Source organism: Gracilinanus agilis, chromosome 3 (genome assembly GCF_016433145.1).
Source record: "Gracilinanus agilis isolate LMUSP501 chromosome 3, AgileGrace, whole genome shotgun sequence".
Classification (NCBI taxonomy): Eukaryota; Metazoa; Chordata; class Mammalia; order Didelphimorphia; family Didelphidae; genus Gracilinanus; species Gracilinanus agilis.
In genome coordinates this window covers 48,674,416-48,694,987 of record NC_058132.1, presented here as the reverse complement: position 1 = coordinate 48,694,987, position 20,572 = coordinate 48,674,416, and the positions used below count along the sequence as shown (strand labels likewise).

Genomic DNA, 20,572 nt, shown 5'->3' with positions numbered 1-20,572 from the left:
CCCCCCCAAACAGGTAAAGCCAAATCATTTTATTTCCCAGTCTTTGGACCAATGTAAAATTTCCTCTGTGTGGTAATATAAGTTTATATTTATAAAGTTACTTTTTGATATTCATGGGATCATGGAATCACATCTCTAATCACTAATACATTCCATATCCATAAGCCAACCTGTTCCATACATATATATACATACATATTCAGTTTATCATTTTCTTTCCAAAATGTAGTACCCAGAAACGAATAAAATACTACAGGAATGGGCGGACCACTCAACAAAATACTGCAGAATTATGATTTCCCTTATTCTAGACACAATGAATCTCTTAATGTAGCCTAGTATCACATCAGCTTTATATCACACTTTTAACTCCTACTTCCATTGTAAATGAATAAAACTCCCATATTTTGTATATGAACTATTATATACAGATTTCTAATTAAAGAACCTGATCTCAGCTGCACCACTAGGTTCAAATCCCACTTCTTTCACTTACTGCCTCTGAGAATTTAGACAAATCATTTCATTTCTTTGGATCTGTTTCCTCAACTGTAAACTGAAATGGTTGGTTGGGCCAGGCAGCCCCAAGACCTCTTTTAATATAGGGTAGCATTTATAGAACACTGTAAGGTTTACAAAGTGCTTTGTAAATTTTATCTCATTTAATCTCGACAATCCTAGAAAGTAGATGCAATTATCATCTCCATCTTTCAGATAAGGAAATTGAGGTAGAAGAGGTTAAGTGAGTTGTCAAAGCTTACTAACAGGTAGTAAGTAAGTACCTGAGACTGGATCTGCACAGGTCTTCCTGACTCCAGAACGAGTGCTCTATCCAAAAGTATCTAACTCATTGCCTACAAAATTAAAATTCTCAGACTAAAATGTCATAGTGCAATGTTTAACCAAGATAAATAAAAATACAGTACAGATGGTTAATTTGTGGTTTTCTAAGTCAATATATGGCCTGTAGGGATGTCCCTATTTGTGTTTGCTACTACTGCTCTAATTCCACTGTGATTAGCTATTAGCTAGCTATTGCCAGTCTCTAATCTGTCTTTTATATCTAAATTTATAATCTAAATTCATATATTTATAAAAATAAAACGAAATAACTAATGTAGTGTTTTGCAAACTGTAAAATGCTATAAGTGTCCTAGCGATTATTAGTATTTTTGTGCTCCCAAGACCCTGTGTCCTGTACAATTCTCTTCTCTAATTCGGGGTCCATTTCTCAGTCAAACTGATCTTCTTAAGGTACAGAAATGATCATATCAAACACATTCAACAAATTCTAGTGCTCCCTATTACTCCCAGGATCAAAAATAGAACCTTTTGTTTGTTCATTCATAACCTGCCCCCCCTCCTACCCTTTCTAGTATTCTTAAACTTTTATTCCCCTCTATGTTTTCTGTATTCCAGCAGCTATTCTGGTCTCCTTTGCTGCACCTCACAAAAAAAACACTCTGCCTCTTCTGGGAATTTTCACTTACTATCACCCATTCCTGGCTCTTTCTCTCTTCCTTCTCCTCATCTCCTTGCTTCACTGACTTAGTCAAACCTTCTGAAAGAAGCCTTTCCTGATCTTCCTTTACTGTGTCTTCTTTCATGATCATTGCCAGTTTATCTTGTCTTGGATCTTATTTGTACACTGTACTTTGCATGTAGACTGTGGACTACTTTAGAGCAGGGGTTTGCTTTTTCCTTTTCTTCATATCTGTACTGTGTGGACTACAGAAGGTAAATCGACATTTTCCTTAATGATTGCTTATAAGGCTAGATTTCTGAACTCCATAGTAAGAATTTAACTTTATTCCAATTCAATTTTACCTTAGTAGACTCAATCTGACGTAAGATCATTTTTTGATCCTCTGGACCATTTTTAGATCCTCTCAACCAGTGTATTAGCCACTCTCTCCACTCTGAATAATGAAATCTATGCCTTCATACAAATCACTGATAAAAATGTTAGACAGTAATAAACCAGGCACTGCACTGGAGACCTTCTGAACCTCCAGTAGGATCTGATCATCCTACTAGCTCTAAATCCATGGCTGTGCTAGCTTAGGAAATACTTTCCCATCCTATACAATTCTATCAAATGCTTTGTTAAAAACATAAGGAAATTATGTATTCAATATCCACTCCTTCCCTACCAGTCTAAAAACCTGGTCCAAAAAGCAAATAAGATTAAGCAAGATATGTTCCTGTTGAAGACAACCTGGTCTTTGTGATCCCTGCTTTCTTTTCTAGATATGGGCCAACTATGCCTTTTATAATACATTTTACATTTTTTCCAAGATTAAATTTAAGCCAACTATCCTATAGTTGGCAGGATCTACTCTTTTCTCTCCCTCCTTGACTTCCCTCATCCTGTGACATATTTTCATTTTCCAAAATTTTTCATAAATCAATTAGAGCAATTTGCCAATTATATTTTTAAGCCCTTTCCTTCCTTCTTAGAATAGTATCAATATTATAATTGGTTCTAAAGCAGAAGAGTGGTAAAGGCTAAGCAATGTATGGAGGTTAAGTGACTTGCCCAGGGTTACACAGTTAGGAAGTATCTAAAGTCACATTTGAACCCAGGACCTACTGTCTCCAGACTTGACTCTCAATCCACTGAGCCTCCTAGCTGCCACCTTGCCAATTATATTTTAAAGTACTGTATTTTGAATATTCTAGGATATAGTGTATCTGGGCCAAATGACTTAAACTTATCAAGGACAGCTAAATACTCTTATTTATTTTGGATTCCAACTCCCCATGTCATTTATGTTCTATTCAAAGTAGTACAAAGAGAGTTCATTTATCTATGATTAAGAATCCAGAAGCAAAACAGTAGTTGAGTAGTTCTGCTTTCTCTCTACAATTCATCATCCTTATTCTATCAACTCCAAGAAACATTTCAATCTTTTCTGTGATCTTTCTCACTTAACAGATGAGGAAAGAATCTAAAAGGCAAATTGACTTGCCCAAGATTACAAAGGTAACAAATAGCATTTTTTTTAAAACTCCATTTTCCATCTTAGAATCATACTACATATTGGTTATAAGGCAGAAGAGCAATAAGGGGTTGGCAATGGAGACTAAATGACTTACCCAGCACAGCTAAGAAGTTATCTGAGGTTAGATTTGAATCCTAGAGACCTTCTGTCTCCAGGCATGGCTCTCTATCTACTGAGCCACCTAGCTGCCCCCAACAAATAGCATTTTTTGGGATTTAAATCCATATCCATGAGCTCCAAATCTATAGTTTTTCCAACTTTTTTTCAGCCCTAATGCTTAACAATTATAGATTCAACACCTGCAAGCCACATGAAAATAGGCAACTTATTTAAGTCAAGTTTGGGTCTATTCATTTGTAAAATGAAGAAAATATTATTTATATGACTTCTTTCAAACAGTTATTTTAAGACAAGTACTTTATAAATTAAAATGTTACAGAAATGTTACTTCTTATTGTTCTCAAAGGACAAATAGTTTCATATTAATTCTCTATCTGAGATAAATTTCTGGAAACATTAAAATGCTGTGCATTGTGATTACAGTTTTGGTGATACAGAATATACAATTTCTGTATTCTGGAAGAGCTTTTGTTTCCTAAAAAAAAAAAAAACCACCCTTACTCTAAAACTTCACATAAAAAACTTTAATAGTTTTTTATCTGAAAATTTTTAATGGAAAACTTCAAAATGAGTAAGATAAAGAAATGCACAAAGCCCAAACAGATTAATTCTGGACATTGTACAGTTTCTTCCTATATCCAAGAAAGCTACTCTAGAATGAAATGTGATGTATTATCTAACCAGTAGAGGGAGCACACACAATAGTGAGGATCACAAATCCATCAAAGTATATAAAAACAATTACACAAGTAATTTAAGGTAGACAAAAAAAAATAATATAACTTAAAGCAGTATCATCACTGTATCTATTATTCCAAAATTCAAGGAAGTTTATCTGTACTTTTTTAACACTTTGGTAAATAACTCATAATAAATCTGAAAAATAGGAAAGCAGAACCATTTTTGGCCTTTTTTGAGAACAAAGAACAAAAAAAAAGCAACAGCAAATATCTTAGAGAACACACACAATGCCAATGTTTTACTAAAAAGCAAAGGACCACAAAACACCTAAAGACGCCCCAATACTATTTCTATTAACAAATGTTTTCCTTCAGCAAGTTTTTTCTACACAAATATAAGTAATATTTCTTCAATTTATCACAACTCTTTCAATAATTTTTTGTCTTACTAGAAAGACATTACTATTTAATCTCTTAAATTCAGAGCTTTATCTAAAATAGCCTAAATTTCTTCTGATGTATGACTGGCATATAACTATTAGACATTCTGTAAATAACAAGATGCTTCAAGATAGAAAATTTCACATACTTGATAGAAAAAACAAGGTTAATAAATTATTTGCCCCTATGGAAGTTAAAATTAGGTGCCTATACACTAATAATTAGTGGGGTTATTCTATTAGTTGAAACAACTACTATATCATGCCAATCAATACTGTACTAAGAAAAAAGGCTCATATGAGTCATATTGTTTATTTTATCATCTAAATCAGAGGTGTCAAACATGAGATCAGAAGACTGCAGATGGCCTACAATATTCAAGAGTGCAGCAGGAAGCAGATTCAAATATAATTTGGAAATATTTAACAAAATAAATAAAAATCCAATAAAACATACAATATCACGTTTTTATTCTAAATTAATATGCAGTTTTCAGAGATGAGCAAAAAGCTAGTCTCTTACTTTGCAAAAACCATTAACTAGGGTTATGTCATGAAAATGTATTTAGAAGAAAAATATAAGATAAAAATACATATTTATTGGGGGAGGGAGAGCGAGAGCGAAAGCGAGAGCGTGAGAGAGAGAGAGAGAGAGAGAGAAACATCAGCATTTAGCTAAGAGATGGATGCTAAATCTCTTACAACATTCTATAATCCTAAAACTCTTTACTGCTGGTTACCTTGTGAAGTGATTCAAATATCTTGGATTTCAATGTGTTATGCAAGAAAAACAAGTGACTCTTGATACCTTTTGACCCACAATCCCACTATATGGAATATACTCCAAGGAAGATAGAAAGAAGCAATGGTTTTATAGATATATCGTTAGTGATAGAGATAGGGGCATAGAGTTATAAATGTATATAAATATTGCACACACACACACACACACACACACACACACACATATGTGTGTGTGTGTGTCTTGCTACATTTTCTATTATATCTTAGTTGTTAAAGCCACTGAACAGTTGATAGGATCATTTTATTTTTTGAGTTCTTGGCTATAACAAGGAACACTGATATGAATGGGCAGGGGTGGGGGTTCGATTTGGTGTTAGTAGGGAAGAGTATAAACTGCACCATTCTTTGTTAGAACCAAGAACTGGAAACATATTATGTTCCAATGATCTCGGCAATAGCAAAAATATGGTATAATTTATATAATGAAAAATTATATAGCAAAATGAGAAATTCAGAAACATGGGAAAATTTACATGAACTGATTAAGAGAGAAATAAATAGAACCTAGGACAATATATATAATGAATACGACAATGTAAATGAAAAAATTCCTAAAATGAAACTGAACAATAACAGAAAAATAAAGTCCTTGAGAAGAGAAAATAAAACATATTTCTCTCTCATGACAAGAAGTGAGATACTTTCAAGAAAAAAATATTAAATACTGTCAAAGACAGTTACTGAATCAGAGACTGGATTTTTTTTTGTCACGAGAGAGCTTAATCCAGAAAGGACTAAAAATGTTAAATGGCCAACATAACAACAAAAACCATAAATAAAACATACTTTAAAAATAAAATAAAAAATCTTAAAAAACATATAACAAAATAAAATTCAAAAGTTGCTAAAAATACATTGGGGGAGGCCAAAAAAAAAAAAAATCTAGGCCATCAATCCTGAAAATGCTTGCGAGGAAATAAGCACTCATAGTATTTGGCACATATTGGGACCACCTTCTTCAAGAGTAATCTGACAATATAAAGTAAGAATGGAAAATGGATCCTATCCTTTAATCCAATAATCTCATTACAGGGACTATAGCATAAATAAAACATGAAAAAGGTGGGAGCAGGGGCATCTTGTTTACATAAAAATCGTCAGTTACTTAATGTGAGCAAAAAACTGGAAGCTATCAGAACAGCCAATATTTGAGGATGTCTAAAGGATTTTTTAGATATTCTGGTGATAGTAAGAAGCTTCCCTGTGGAGCAGAGAAAACTCTAAGTCTGTGAAGGCCTGATCAGTAGGACATACCTTTGACACATCTATCAGGCTAGAAAGGCTATCTCTTTACACATGTTTCCTATAAGGATTGTCTAAATACAGAGAGACAGCTACAAATTATTCATAGAAGCACTTTTAATGACTGTAAAAAAGAGGCAAAGAATAAAAACAAATCAATTGACAAATGACTAACAAGCATGTGTCTTATGACTTTAGAGAAATATGATCACACTATAGGAATCGACAAAGGATTCAGATACATAAAAGACTTCTATGAACTGACACGGAGCACAAACTAAGCAGAACCAGAATATACACAAGCACAACACTAACAAAAACATTAAAAGGCAGTGGCACCCTAAAGAACTCTAATAACCAACCAGTTCAGGGAACTGATTATGAGAGATACAGATATTTCCTTTCCTCCTTTCAATAAGAGGTGAGACACAATGGATGTGGAATGTGGCACAGGAAGAGAAGTCACCCTTGGCTGATTTTCCTGTTACATTTTTGTTTGTTATAAATGAAGGTTTACAAGGGGGAATCAAAATGGAACATGAGGAATGGAAAGGAAAAGAGAAAGAAGGAAATCATTTAAAGAGAAATGCTAGTGTGAAAAAAAAGGGGAATAAAAATTTTTTTAACTTTTAATTATAGATCTCTTAAAATGTATTGATCTTTGCATCCTTGTGCTTAATATCCCTTATGCACAGATATTTTTCATTTTATAAAAATTTAATTCCAGAAGGTAGAGATTATGCTTTATCTTTTGCTTTGTTTAGCATTCATTTGAAAATGTCCTATAGTTAATCATTTAATATTGAGGACAAAAAATATAAATGACAGTAGTATAAAATAAAGATTATCAAACCAGAAAAATGGAAGAAAACACAAATATATGGTATGTTATTGTGTTTTTTGTTCTCTTCTAAACAAGATAAAAATTACTCAAATTTGGGGGTGTTGGCTCAAGATTAATCTTATATTGGCCCTCTTTAAAATTACATGGTGGTTTTATAAGTGCTGGGAAAACTATTTAAAATTATAAAAATATTATAAAGTACAAATACTTATCAGCAGAAACAGATAACATGGCTTATAACCAATTTTTAAAACATACATGTGGCAAAGGTAGAGGGGCAAATAAGGAGATACTGAAATGTTTTAAGGATTTTATAACAAGCATTTATGATCATTATCATTTCTAATGATAGGGTTCTTTGCTTTGGGTTTTTTTTTTTAATGCACAAAAGAAGTGCACTTTCTGATTGCCAGCAAAGATCAAAATACATAAGAAACTCAGAGGTGGAAAGAAATAGGTGTTTCCTTGTAGCAAGGCACATCCTTATGGGTAGCAGCTACTAACACTTCCTTACGATTACTTCAACTACCCTTGTTGTCACTCCTAAGACCTATTTTTACCACTTCTTCCTCTAAATGTATATTAAATAGCAGATGTTACTCTTAACAATCAAGGAAGCCCACCCTACCAAAGGAAAATGAAGCCCCAGGAGGTCTAAACTACCAACTTTAAGCCTACATTTAAGCCAACATTTATGCTACTTGAGTTTTTTGTCACTTCTTTAAAATTGTGCTATAACTTCCTCTATACAGGTAGGAAAAAGGTTAGTTTCATCAAAAGGCCTCACTGACCTGAATTCTTATGGATTTCTTGTAGTACTGCTCCTTATAAGTTACATTGTACTGCAGCAATTTATGGAAGATTTCCCAAGTATCTCTGAATATATTCTTTTTTTCTTAAGTCACAATAATATTCCATTACATTCAAATGTCACAATTTGTTCAAACATATTCCAAATGAAGGACATCCACTTTATTCCAAGTTTTTGTTACCACAGTGCTGCTAAAATTATTCTGTTTTATAGAAATCAATCAATAAGCATTTACTAAGCATCTAGTATATTCCAGGCACTGGGGACTCAAAGAAAAAAATGGAACAATCCCTATTCTCAAGAAGCTTTTTTCTATGAGGAGAGACAACACATACACATATAAATTTATATAGGAATAAGACTCAGGATTTCACTGATATGAGTTAGGAAACTCCCTCTCCCAAACAAGGTAGTCTCCTCACACCTTGACAACTTATATTCCTGAGCCAAAAGATTTTAAGTGCTTTGCCCAGGGTCAGATAATCAATGTGTCAGAGACTGGGGCCTAAACCCAGCTGAGTCTTGCAAACTTTAGAACCAGCTCCCTATTATATATTAAGTTATCTTTTCAAATATATACAAAATATTCCAAACATGCATATTTAGGATGAGTATAAAATTATTATTATCATCATTAACAAAGTTGTTAGAGAGGACACTAGCACTTGTAGGAATCAGAAAAACTTTCATATAAAAGGAGGTGTTTAGGCTGAGTCTTACAGAAAGTGAGAAAATCTATGAGGCAGAGTGAAAGTAGGAATGTTTGCTGGTGTCAAGGACAGCCAGTACTAAGGCATAGAGAAAACAAAATGTCATTTGGGTCAGAAGGATTAAAATCTCTTCCTGGCTCTGTTTACTTTCCTTTGTTGTTACCTTAGAACAATCATAAGCCCCCTTATACATCTCAGTTTCCTCATCTATAAGATGGAGTGATTTACATGATTATCTAGCTACAAATTCTATTATCCTACAGAAAAATTCTGAAAACCCTCTTGTGATAGGTTTGTAACATGGATGAAAGAGGATAGAAATAATGCAAGTAGCCCAATGTTAAAAAGTTGACAGAATGTTTAATATAAAAATGGCATTTGGAAGAATGGAGACAAATTCAAATGATACCTTCAAAGTTTTATAGTAAATGGTCCTGTTGATTTCCAGCGGAAATAGATTTTGTTCCTTTCCTGATCGGGCCCAATTCACATACCGAAGCCAATTCCCCTTCTTTGGATCAGTGGCATCAACACACATCCATCCCAAGTTTGGATAATATACCTTAAAAAAAAATTATTATTATTATTGTTGCTGTTGTTATTACATGTGTAGTGATTTACAACTTACATGTATTATGATTAAGGTACACAGCACTTCCTTACAATTCTGTGAGGTAGGTGGTATAAGTGACCACCCAAGCCCACAAAAGTTGCCTCAATTGTCTAGTACAGTAGTTCCTAATGTGGAGACCAACAGAGTTATTTTAAAGAGTGTCTAAGTCCATACACACAATAAGCCTTGTTATTTTGCATCTTACCTCTAACAAAAAAGGCAATATGATCCAGAACAGTAAGAATAAATGTACCTTTTTTAGTACATTAACTATACACAAAACAAGCCTATTACCATTTCTCAAAAAAAAGATCTAGACTCCAAGATGAATAAAAATTATCTTTTCAACATTACTGAATTCATGGTAGATTTCAATCAATACATCCCGAGAATACAATTACTATCATATAGAGGTTTCAGAAATAACAAAATTTGAAGGAACAAAAAATACAAAATATCAAGGAAAATAATGGGAAAATGTAGGAAAAGGCACAGCAGCACTTCCAGACCTCAAAATACAGTTCAAAACAGCAGACATCAAAAATCATTTGTTGTTAATTTTTAAAAAACGAGAAGTACATCGATGGAATGGACTAGACAAAGGAGAATCCAGAAATAATGGAATTTAATATCCTAGTGTTTGATAAGCCTGAAACTATATATTACTTAGGAATGAACTCTTTGAGAAAAACTATTGGTGAAAAAAAGTATGGCAGAAATCAGGTTTAGAAGACTACTGAACACTATGTTCAACATTAAATTCAAACTGATAAGCAACCTGAATTTTAAGGTTCATACCATAAAGAATTATAAAAGATATGCCTTTCACAACTATGTAAAATGTACCCTTACATAAACAAGAGACAGAAGAAATTTCAAAATATAAAATATAACTTTATTACATGAAATAAAAACACTAAGGCAAAAATTAATGTAGATATGTAAGGAGTTAGTAAAATGGGAAAGAATAGCAGCCACATTTAGAACCAGAAGTGATTCTTCAATAGATAAGAAAGCAGAGGAATTATTAACAACCTTAAAAAAGAATGCTCCAAATCATCAATAAGAAAAAATGCAAATCCAAATAATCCAGAGGTTTTATCTCATATCCAGGAAATAAGCAAATATTACTACAGATGGGAAAATCAATGTTGTGGGAAGGGGAACAGAAAAGAGGCTGTTGATAGATATAAATTAGTACAATCATTTTGGGAAACAATTTGAAATTATGTGAAGGTGATTAAAATGCCCAAATTCTACTTCTAGACATATACTACAAGGTCACTGAAAACTCTTCATATATATCAAAATATTTACAGCAGCACTGTCTGTGGGTACAAAGAACTAGCATAGTAGATGTCAAATGATGCGGTAATGTCTAAACAACCTGCACATGAATGTAATGGAATATTATTATACTATAGAAATTAAAGTTATGAACACAGAAAAGCATGGAAAGATTTATGTAAACTACTACAAAGTAAAGTAAAGCCAAAGAAGAGTTATGAGAAGACACTCTCCCCATTTCCTCTACAGAGTTGGATATTTTCATGGATGTGAAACATTTTGATCTGTTTAACTGATTGTTTTTCCTCTCTTCTTCTCCCTGATGGCCCTTTTGAAAAACCTTTACCTTCTGTCTTAGAATTTATACCAAAAATCAGTTTCAAGGCAGAAAAGGAGTAAGGGCTAAGGCAATGGCAGGGGGAGGGGGGGGGGGGAGAATGACTTGGCCAGGATCACACAACTAGGAAGTGTCTGAAGCCAGATTTGAACCTAGGGCCTCCCATCTCCAGGCCTGTGTCCATTGAGTCACCTAGATGCTCCCCCTTTTTCTTAAAAAAAAAAAAAAGAAAATTCTTGGTTACATAATGGGTGTTGAACTAGGAGGGGAGACAAAGAAATACAGGGGGAAATTTTGGCAATGTAAAACATCAATTAAAATTTTTAAAGGAAAGCTCATACTCAAAAATCCTGGTATTTACTCATCGTTGACATTTTTTTAATTTGCATTATTTTATATATAGACACTTTTATCTTCCCAAATAATCTGAAAATCCAGGAGAGCAAAGTTTTTTATTGAGTGCTTATCTAAGTCTTTCCACAACCATCTACCAAATGTTTACTATTTGCCTGGCACTATGCTAGCCACTGACAACCCAAAGAAAGGGTAAAACAATCCTTTTCCCCAGCATGTAAATAACTAGGTAGATAAAATATACATACAGAATAGATGGAAAGTAAAATTCAAAAGGAGAAAGCAGGAAAATCAGCAAACAATATCTATTAATTGATTCATTGAATAAATTAAAAACAGAACCCTAGAAATAGTTATTTGGCTCCCTTTTCTCAATTAAAGAAGGCAATACAACCAGTTTCAGAATATTCTCTTCTTGCCTTAGTAAAGAAAATCCAAAAATACTAAAAGTTAATACATAGGTTAAATATACTGGAGAGGAGGAAGAACACTTCATTTCTATGACTATATGATGATTAAATTCTGATTTTAAGTGTAAACAATCAAATGTGTCTTTGATTTATATTTTTTTGTTATCTGAGGAAACCTCCAATTCATATGGTGTTGACAGGCTTGAGTGGGAGATTTCTTCTTAATCTTTTTGAGAATAATGTGTTACCTGCAGGACCCAAGATCTGCCAATGATTCTTTTTTAAAAGTGGTAGAGGAAAGAAAAGAGAAGGAAGAGCCTTTTCTGCGAATTGAAGAGATTATACTTTCAGGCTGAATGGTGAAAGTAGAAGCAGAGGGAGTACATCAATATTCAATATGGCAGAGTTAATTCTAAAAAATCTGTGTATAGATAGAGATTTTGCAAATTAAATATTTTAAATGTCCTTGGTAATCTTGCTATTTATAAGACTCTTTCTATAAAGTGATTAATATTCTTCCTGTTCCACTGCAAATGTATGATTTTTAAAGAAACATAAACTTAATGATAGGCTGTATTTTTAATGATTTTCTTAAGTTACCATGTCTAAAGAATGCATTCAAATAGCCAGTAAGCTGGCTGAACCTAAGATCCGAATATCAAAAATCCAATGAAGAAAAAAAATTACACTTCAGAGTATAATTCAAGTTGTTCTTATGTTGACTTCGTTAAAATCAAGGTACAGTTTTAATGGCAATTCAGAATGTGCTTAATATTCCTTTTCTTCCATATCCCTAAATATCCCACCTGTATTAACTCCATTTTTCTAGGAAATAAGTTTGAATAAGAGGAAAGCAGTAAAAATAAAATCTCTTTTTTTACACATGAAGAAACCCCAAACTTAGAAAACTTAATGTTTTTATTATGAAGCAGTATAGTACTACGGGAAAAGCACCAAACTTGGAGACAAGAGGAAACTAGTTTTGAATTCTACTTCTCACATCTAACAAGCACTAAGACTCTGGACAAGTCCTTTACTTTCTCAGCACTAGAAACTTTTAAAAGTTGTTTCTATGGGAAACAGCAATGGAATTAGTGACTCCTGGTGCTCAATACCACTGTAACCCTGGGTAAGTCACTTTATCACTTTAGGACTATATTTCTCAGCTATAGAAAGTGAATATTAGATACCATTACTTCTACCACCCCACCCAGCTTTATTATTTATTATATGTAATCTTTTCCATCCCTCATTTTCTCACAGAATGTTCCCCAATTCTATCCTCACTTCATAGAATCATCTGCCAATCTATCAACAAGTATTTTTGCTCTTGCCACATGCAAAGCATAATTCACAGTGATGGACTAAAGATACTCAAGTGGCCCAGTATTTACCTTAAAAAAGTTTACAAGGGAGCCTGTACACAATTAAATGAAAGAATCAGGCAAAACGAATATAAATTATGGGGGGGGGGGGAGAATTATTTGAGAAACCAGGAAAAGTTCCTTTGAAAATGGTGACAATGAAGCTGACCCTTGAAGGAAAGTAGGAGTTCCAAAAGGCAAAAGTGGGAAGTAGAGTAATCCAAGAATGAGAGACAAGAAGGATGGACTGTTTTGCATGAGGAATAGCAAATTAGTCTGTTTGGCTGCAGCAGAAACTATGTGAAAAGAAATAAGATATAATCAACATAGAAAGATAGGAGGGAGAGACAGATTATAAAGAGCTATAAAAGTGAAACAACCACATGACTTGCTACTCTAATTTCTTTTTTTGCTAAGATTTTTTTTTTTAAACTTTTACCTTCTGTCTTGGAAGTGATACTAAGTATTATTTCCAAAGCAGACAAGTACCATGGGCTAGGCAATTGGGGTTAAGTGACTTGCCTAGGGTCACCTGAATAGGAAGTATCTGAGGTCATACTCAAACCCAAAACCTCCCGTCTCCAGGCCTGGTTCTCTATCCACTGAGCGTTCTAACTGCCTCTTGAGACATTTAATATTTAGGTCACGCATTCATTTGGAATTTATTATGAAATGTGGCATAGGATATTGGTTTAAACCTAGTTTCTTCTGAACTTTTCTGTTTTCCCAGGCATACTTATCAAATAGGTCATTTATGTTTTTAGTAATAATGAACAGTGGATTATTGAGGAATCAGAAGTAGGTACTTCCTATTTACAGTAGGAAATGTGTTTTGTTTTTAAAGTCAAGCAGAATTGTTTGTATTTTATCCTAGCAAAAATAAGGGGCCAGTGACATTCCTTGGTCAGCGAATCAGCAGTCAAACTCTGTTTGAAAATATCAATTTAACAGCTGGGGGAAAAAGTAGAATGAAGAGGGTAGAGATGAGAAACAGAGAGACCCAATTAAGAAGCTACTGCAAAAGCTTCATTCCCAAACTATTCTGAATTTAACTACCCTGTATATATTTGCATTTATTCACTTATTTAAACTGTTAAGTTCCTTGTAAGTAAGGACTGTTTCATTCTTTATCCCTACTGCCTATAGGGCACATAGTAGGCTTTTGAAAACTTATTAATGAAAAATCAGAGTCATCTACAAAGAAATAATGGATGATTATAGAATTAGAATATTGACTGAGAATCCAGGTATCTGGATTATGGAGTGTACAAAGCATTGGACTTGGCAAGTAGGAAGACCAGAGTCCAAATCCTTTCTCACATACTTACTATGTAATCCTGAGCAAGTCACTTAACTTCTCCTTGCCTCAATTTCTTTTGTCTGTAATACCACAGGGTTGAACTTGATATCCTCTAAAAATTCTCTTTCAGGTCTAAATCTATGCTCCAGTGTTTCCTATTTGGGGGTTCCAATAGTGGTCCAAGTGATTTGAGCTAAAAATTCCATAATAGTGCCTTAAGTAGTAAATAATTCCCACCTTATGATTTTATAAATATATTTTCTCTCTGTGACAAGGATGTACATGTTTAAAATATTATAGATTTATTTCTACAGCTATATGAAGCCATTGTGATCACCTGCAAAACAATTTTATGTTCAGGCAATGATTGCATTAAACTGAGACCATTTCTGACTAAGCACAATGTATTTTTGCACTTTTTAATCTTTCATCAAATTGTTTCCAAATCATCCCAAGGATCCATCAGTCCTGTGATGACTCCAAAAGATGGCCAGATTCATGGGCGTGCCCGTGTTTGCATTCTGTATAATGTACCAGAATATTTCCCTCATTCCCATTACCCTATATTCCTATCTCATCAGCTGTGTAATAAATAATGCAATCAAAATGTTTACAAATATCTGCATTCTTATAGCTCAAATCTCATACTATTTGAAAACTATGATCACAAGATATTCATATTACAAGCCATCTAGAAACCATCACAGAATATCTATCATAAATGTTCTACAGAAATAAATCTATTGTCTCTTACTATAGTATTAAGGCTATTCCAATTTAAATATAGCTTCCATTTATAATACAATTCTGTCTGGCAGATTTTCAAATGAACTGATTGTTAAAACTAGTCATCCAACAGAGTCTTATCGCAGTGTATCAAGTATGCCACTAGTAGAAGAGAAGACAGTCTGAAGAGAGTCTTTTCTTACAAAAGTTAATTCATATATAATCTGTTAAAAGTGAAACAATATGTGAAATTGAACTTTTAAGCATATTTATCGTTTAACATAGTGCTTGTCACTAGCCAAAAGAAAAGTAAATATTTTATAACTTAACTAGTTATTCATTTTCATGGACAGGTTAAGTGGCTAAAAATAATTTAATTTCTACTGCCTAGGGAAAGAGCTTATAAGATTCTAACATTTCCCAACATGAGGGAGCAAGCATTTTTACTTTATTCTTGTTTCAAATCAAAAAGCAGAAATATATTCTATGGAGAACTAGATCTGAGACATGTCTGACATTGAGCCAAATATTGGAAACTTTGAATGAGAAAAGAGTCGAATACTGAAATTAAGTTTAAATATGGTTATAGTATGTTAAATATCTTTCAAGTTGTATCTAAAATATTGTTTGTAGTCAACAATATTTGTATTAGAAATTTAATATGAAATCTCATATATAATAGTAATCACATGAGCTTGTTTCATTCTTACAATATGTCCCATGTAAACGATGTATGATTATTTTACAATTAGTTTGATAAATTTTATATTTAGTTTTTATAATTACAGGTAAAATAAAATTATGTAAATTTTTTAATTTATAAGTTAGGTAAAAATGTGATATAAATTTTAATTTGGAGATTTAGGGAGCAGAAGTGATTTTAGTTATCACATGTACCTAATGAATAAATTTAAAAGATTATGAGCAGTACCCTAGGACTTCAAATCACTTTTTTTTTTTAACTTAGAAAGAGAATCAAAAATATTGGAGACCACTTTGATGATGCAAACTCCTCATGTTCTGAACAAATTTTTAAAAAATGAATGCTAAATTTTTAAAAAGTAATGTTTCCTGTAATAAAGACACAGATGTGAACATAGGATTAAAAAAATTAAACTGTTATCACATACTGAATAGAAAGTTTCCAAAACATCAGTAAATTTCATATAGAAAATGTATGGAAAACCCTGCACTAGTCACACAGTATATAAAAAAGACAATGGAAATGGGAAAGGGGATTTATACTTGCATTTTGCATAGGTACTCACACTAAAAAAATAAATACCACTTATAAAACATTTTAAAGTTTGCAAAGTGCATTATAATTATTATCTTGTTTGATCAATGAAATCACAGATCTTTCAAGATAGTAAACTGTTCAGTATATCACCATAGCCATCTTAAAAACCTAACATAATAAAAATGACCATTCTAACCCAAATTTCCAAAAACCTTTTTTACTGCATTAGAAAAAAATATAACAAAGTTTATTTGGAAAAACAAAAGATCAAGAATATCAAGGGAAATAATGAAAAAAAAAATGTGAACGAAAGTGGCTTAGCAGTACCAGATATTAAACTGTACTATAAAGCAGCAGTCATCAAAACAATATGGTACTGGCTAAGAGATAGAAGGGAGGATCAGTAGAATAGACTTGGGGAAAGTGACGTCAGCAAAACAGTGTAAACCCAAAGAGCCCAACTTTTGGGACAAAAATCCACTATTTGACAAAAACTGTTAGAAAAATTGGAAAACAATATGGGAGAGATTAGGTTTAGATCAACATCTCACACCCTACACCAAGATAAATTCAGAATGGATGAGTAAATCAGGTGAACACAGAATAGTATACTTGTCAGATCTCTGAGAAAGGAAAGATTTTAAAACGAAGCAAGAGTTAGAGAAAATTACAAAATGTAAAATAAATAATTTTGATTATATTAAATTAAAAAGGTTTTGTACAAACAAAATCAATGCAACCAAAATCAGAAAGAAAATAACAAACTGGGAAAAAATATAACAAAAAAATTCTGATAGAGGTCTAATTACTCAAATATACAAGGAGCTAAATCAATTGTATAAAAAAAATCAAGCCATTCCCCAATTGATAAATGGGTAAGGGACATGAATAGGCAATTTTCAGATAAAGAAATCAAAAGTATCAATAAGCACATGAAAACAACTCTGAGGTACCACCTCACACCTAGCAGATTGGCTAAAATGATAGCAAGGGAGAGTAATAAATGTTGGAGATGATGTGGCAAAATTGGGACATTAATGCATTGCTGGTGGAGTTGTGAACTGATCCAACCATTCTGGATGGCAATTTGGAACTATGCCCAAAATGCGATAAAAGAATGCCTGCCCTTTGATCCAGCCATACCATTGCTGGGATTGTACCCCAAAGAGATCACAGATAAACAGACTTGCACAAAAATATTTATAGCTGCACTCCTTGTGGTGGCAAAAAACTGGAAAGCAAGGGTATGCCCTTTAATTGGGGAATGGCTAAACAAATTGTGGTATATGTTGGTGATGGAATACTATTGTGCTAAAAGGAATAAACTGGAGGAATTCCACGTGAACTGGAAAGACCTCCAAAAATTGATGCACAGTGAAAGGAGCAGAGCCAGAAGATCATTGTACACAGAGACTGATACACTGTGGTAAAATCGAATGTAATGGAAGTCTGTACTAGCAGCAATGCAATGACCCCAGACAATTCTGAGGGATTTATGGAAAAGAATGATACCCACATTCAGAGGAAGAATTACAGGATGGAAACACAGAAGAAAAACAACTTCTTGAACATCTGGGTTGATAAGGACATGATTGGGGATGTAGACTGGAAATGACCACACCCAAAGTAACTATCAATAATATGTAAATAAGTCTTGACTGACCACACATGTTAAAACCAGTGGAAATGCGAGTTAGCTGGGGGTGGGGGTGGGGGGGCTTGAGGGGGTGAAGGGTAAAGTAAAAACATGAATTATGTAACCATGGAAAATTTTTCTAAAAATAAAAAATTATAAAATTAGACTGAAAATAAATTATGTCAATACTAAAAAAAAAAAATAAACAACATCAGAATATAGAATGAAGAATATAACTACATTAGTTGGATAACTAAGCAAACCAATATGCCATTATAATATAAAAATACTTAATAGGTACAAGCAATTAAATAATTTTTTAGAAAATTCAATACTGACAACACACTGCATTGATTTACACTTAGAAATTGCAAAAGAAAGAAAGAAAGAAGAAAAAACTACATTTCAGATTTATCTATACACAACACTCAAATCCTGAAGCTTGGATCCATAAAATGAGTTTTGTGTTTAAAAAAGAATTAAACTAATAAGCTGCCAAACAGTCATTTAGTTTCAGAGGTTTAGGAAGTGGTGGTGAAGGAAAGAAGGTTCAAAAGGGTTAAGTGGAAGCTGGATAAAACCTATGATGTCGTAACTGTCTGGAAATCCCAGTGAGGAACCTATTCCTCATACAAGACATTCCATCTCCAACTCTTAGTATTTTCACACTGACTCTTCTCTATACCTAAAATCCCTCCCTCCTCTTCTTTGTTTCCTGGCTTTCCTAGCTTCCTTCCAGTCACAGCTAAAATTCCATCTTCTACACTGTTAAAAAAAAAAAAAAACTTTTCTGATTCTCTTTAATTAGAGTGTTATCTGGCTTTATTATAAAGAGAGAGTCAGCTAGGTGACACAGCAGAAATAGTGATGAGTCCTGAGTTCAAATCTTGTTTCAGAGGGGACAGTTGGATGGCTCAGTGGATTGATGGCTAGTGTCCTGGAAAAAGGAGGTCCTCCTCAGACAGTTCCTAGGTGTGTGACCCTGGGCAAGTCACTTGACCTTGTATGGATTAAATTTTAATGGTTTGGCTAAATTATATGAAGATTATAAATAATAGTGGTGGTTGCAGATTCAAAGTATTATTGCTCAAAGTCTAAATTACTTTAATAGCTTTTATTTACAAAAGGGGTAGAAAGAGTGAAAGCAGAGAAATATAAATGGGTGGAGAAGACATTAGCTTATCAATAATAACTAAATATTGCTCTGGTGCTGGACTCAGCTAGGACTTGTTGACCTTCAACAGGAATTAAACTCTCTCCAGAAGAAAGGAAAGCCAGTTATCCACTCACCCAAGTTCCCTCCAAAAGGCAGGTCAAGAAAATGTGACAGTGATTCTTGAGACAGACTTTCTTCCTTCAGCCAACCTTCTTCTTGAAGCTGACTTCCCTCTTGAAGTCCACCTTCCTGAAGCCACATCCTTCTTGGAGTTGACTTCCTTTCCTAGCCCCAGAAATTCAGGGCCTTTTATAGTTGGTTGTCTCTTCCCCTTTTCAGGGGCCAATCACACTTCCAAATTGTCTAGCACTGCCCAGAGGGCAGTGTTTGTGGGAACAAGTTCTCACCTTCTTGAGGGGGGAATAATCATCAAAAGGGTTCACAGATTCCTGGCTGATTGAGTTTCTGAGAGGGTGAATTCTCTAAGTGGTTTGGGAGCTCCTCTACCTAGTTCAAACTTTTGTTAATTCATTCAAAAGGTAAACAAAGTAGAGTTAATCCTGTCTTCACAATCTAGTAAGGTACTAAGTAGGGGTATTTAAGTTATTGTTAACTGAGATGTTAGCTCCAACTAGACAAAGAGAATAAGGGATTCCCTTTCACAAGTGTAAACTCAAAGAGAACAAAGAATTCCCTTTTACAACCTCCACTACCTAACCCTTACCACTGTTCTGCCTTAGAACCAATACACAGACAGAAGGTAAAAGATTTTTTTAAAAAATCTTGCCTCAGATCCCCATTAGCTGGGTGACCCTGGTCAAATCACTAAACCTCTCTGTCTCAGTATTCTCATTTATAAAATGGAAAGATAAAGGCACTTCCAAGAATTGTGGTGAGGATACAATGAGTTAATATTTGTAAAGCACTTTGCAAATCTTACAGTGCTAAATAAACCCTAGCTATTATTATCAACATTATCACCATAATCTTAGTACATAGTTGTTATAAAGGAAGGATAATAATATGGCCCTGGAAGGTATGGATTTGAATGGGAGAGAGAGAGAAAGCACACTCTCTCCCACTGGCCTCTGTATAGGTGCTGCTGGGCAGAAAGGTTGTGCCTCTCCCCATCTGACAGGCTCTGCTGGACTGAGTTTGTCAGCTGTCCCCTTTAATAGTATCCTAGACAGGGAACCACTGAGAAGTTGTATGTGTGGTTAACTTCTCTAGTTCCTCAACCTGGGGTTGGAATAATTATTGATAAGGGCTATTGGTGTGCTGATCAGATAACACTGTTGGATCTGACTGCGTGATTGACTCCCCTTCCCAAGGGCTATGGATATATTCACCACTCAGGAAAGGTACATGTAACAAAACACTATATTTAATTCTAGTTATTTGAGTTAGGAACAAGGGAAAGGATGAAGGATTTGGGAACCTTATTGCTAATAGTTTACTATTATAATATTAAGTACTATTATAATATTAAATAC

At 33.7% G+C, this 20,572-nt stretch overlaps 1 protein-coding gene across 1 annotated transcript in view; it reads right to left on the bottom strand.

The window, feature by feature from the left end:
• Positions 1-20,572, bottom strand: part of PRDM2 (PR/SET domain 2) — a 142,433-nt gene that overhangs the window by 69,528 nt on the left and 52,333 nt on the right. The window contains exon 4 of the mRNA XM_044667763.1: positions 9,066-9,218. Within this exon, the coding sequence (XP_044523698.1) occupies positions 9,066-9,218 (153 nt within the window). The remainder of the gene's footprint in view (positions 1-9,065; positions 9,219-20,572) is intronic.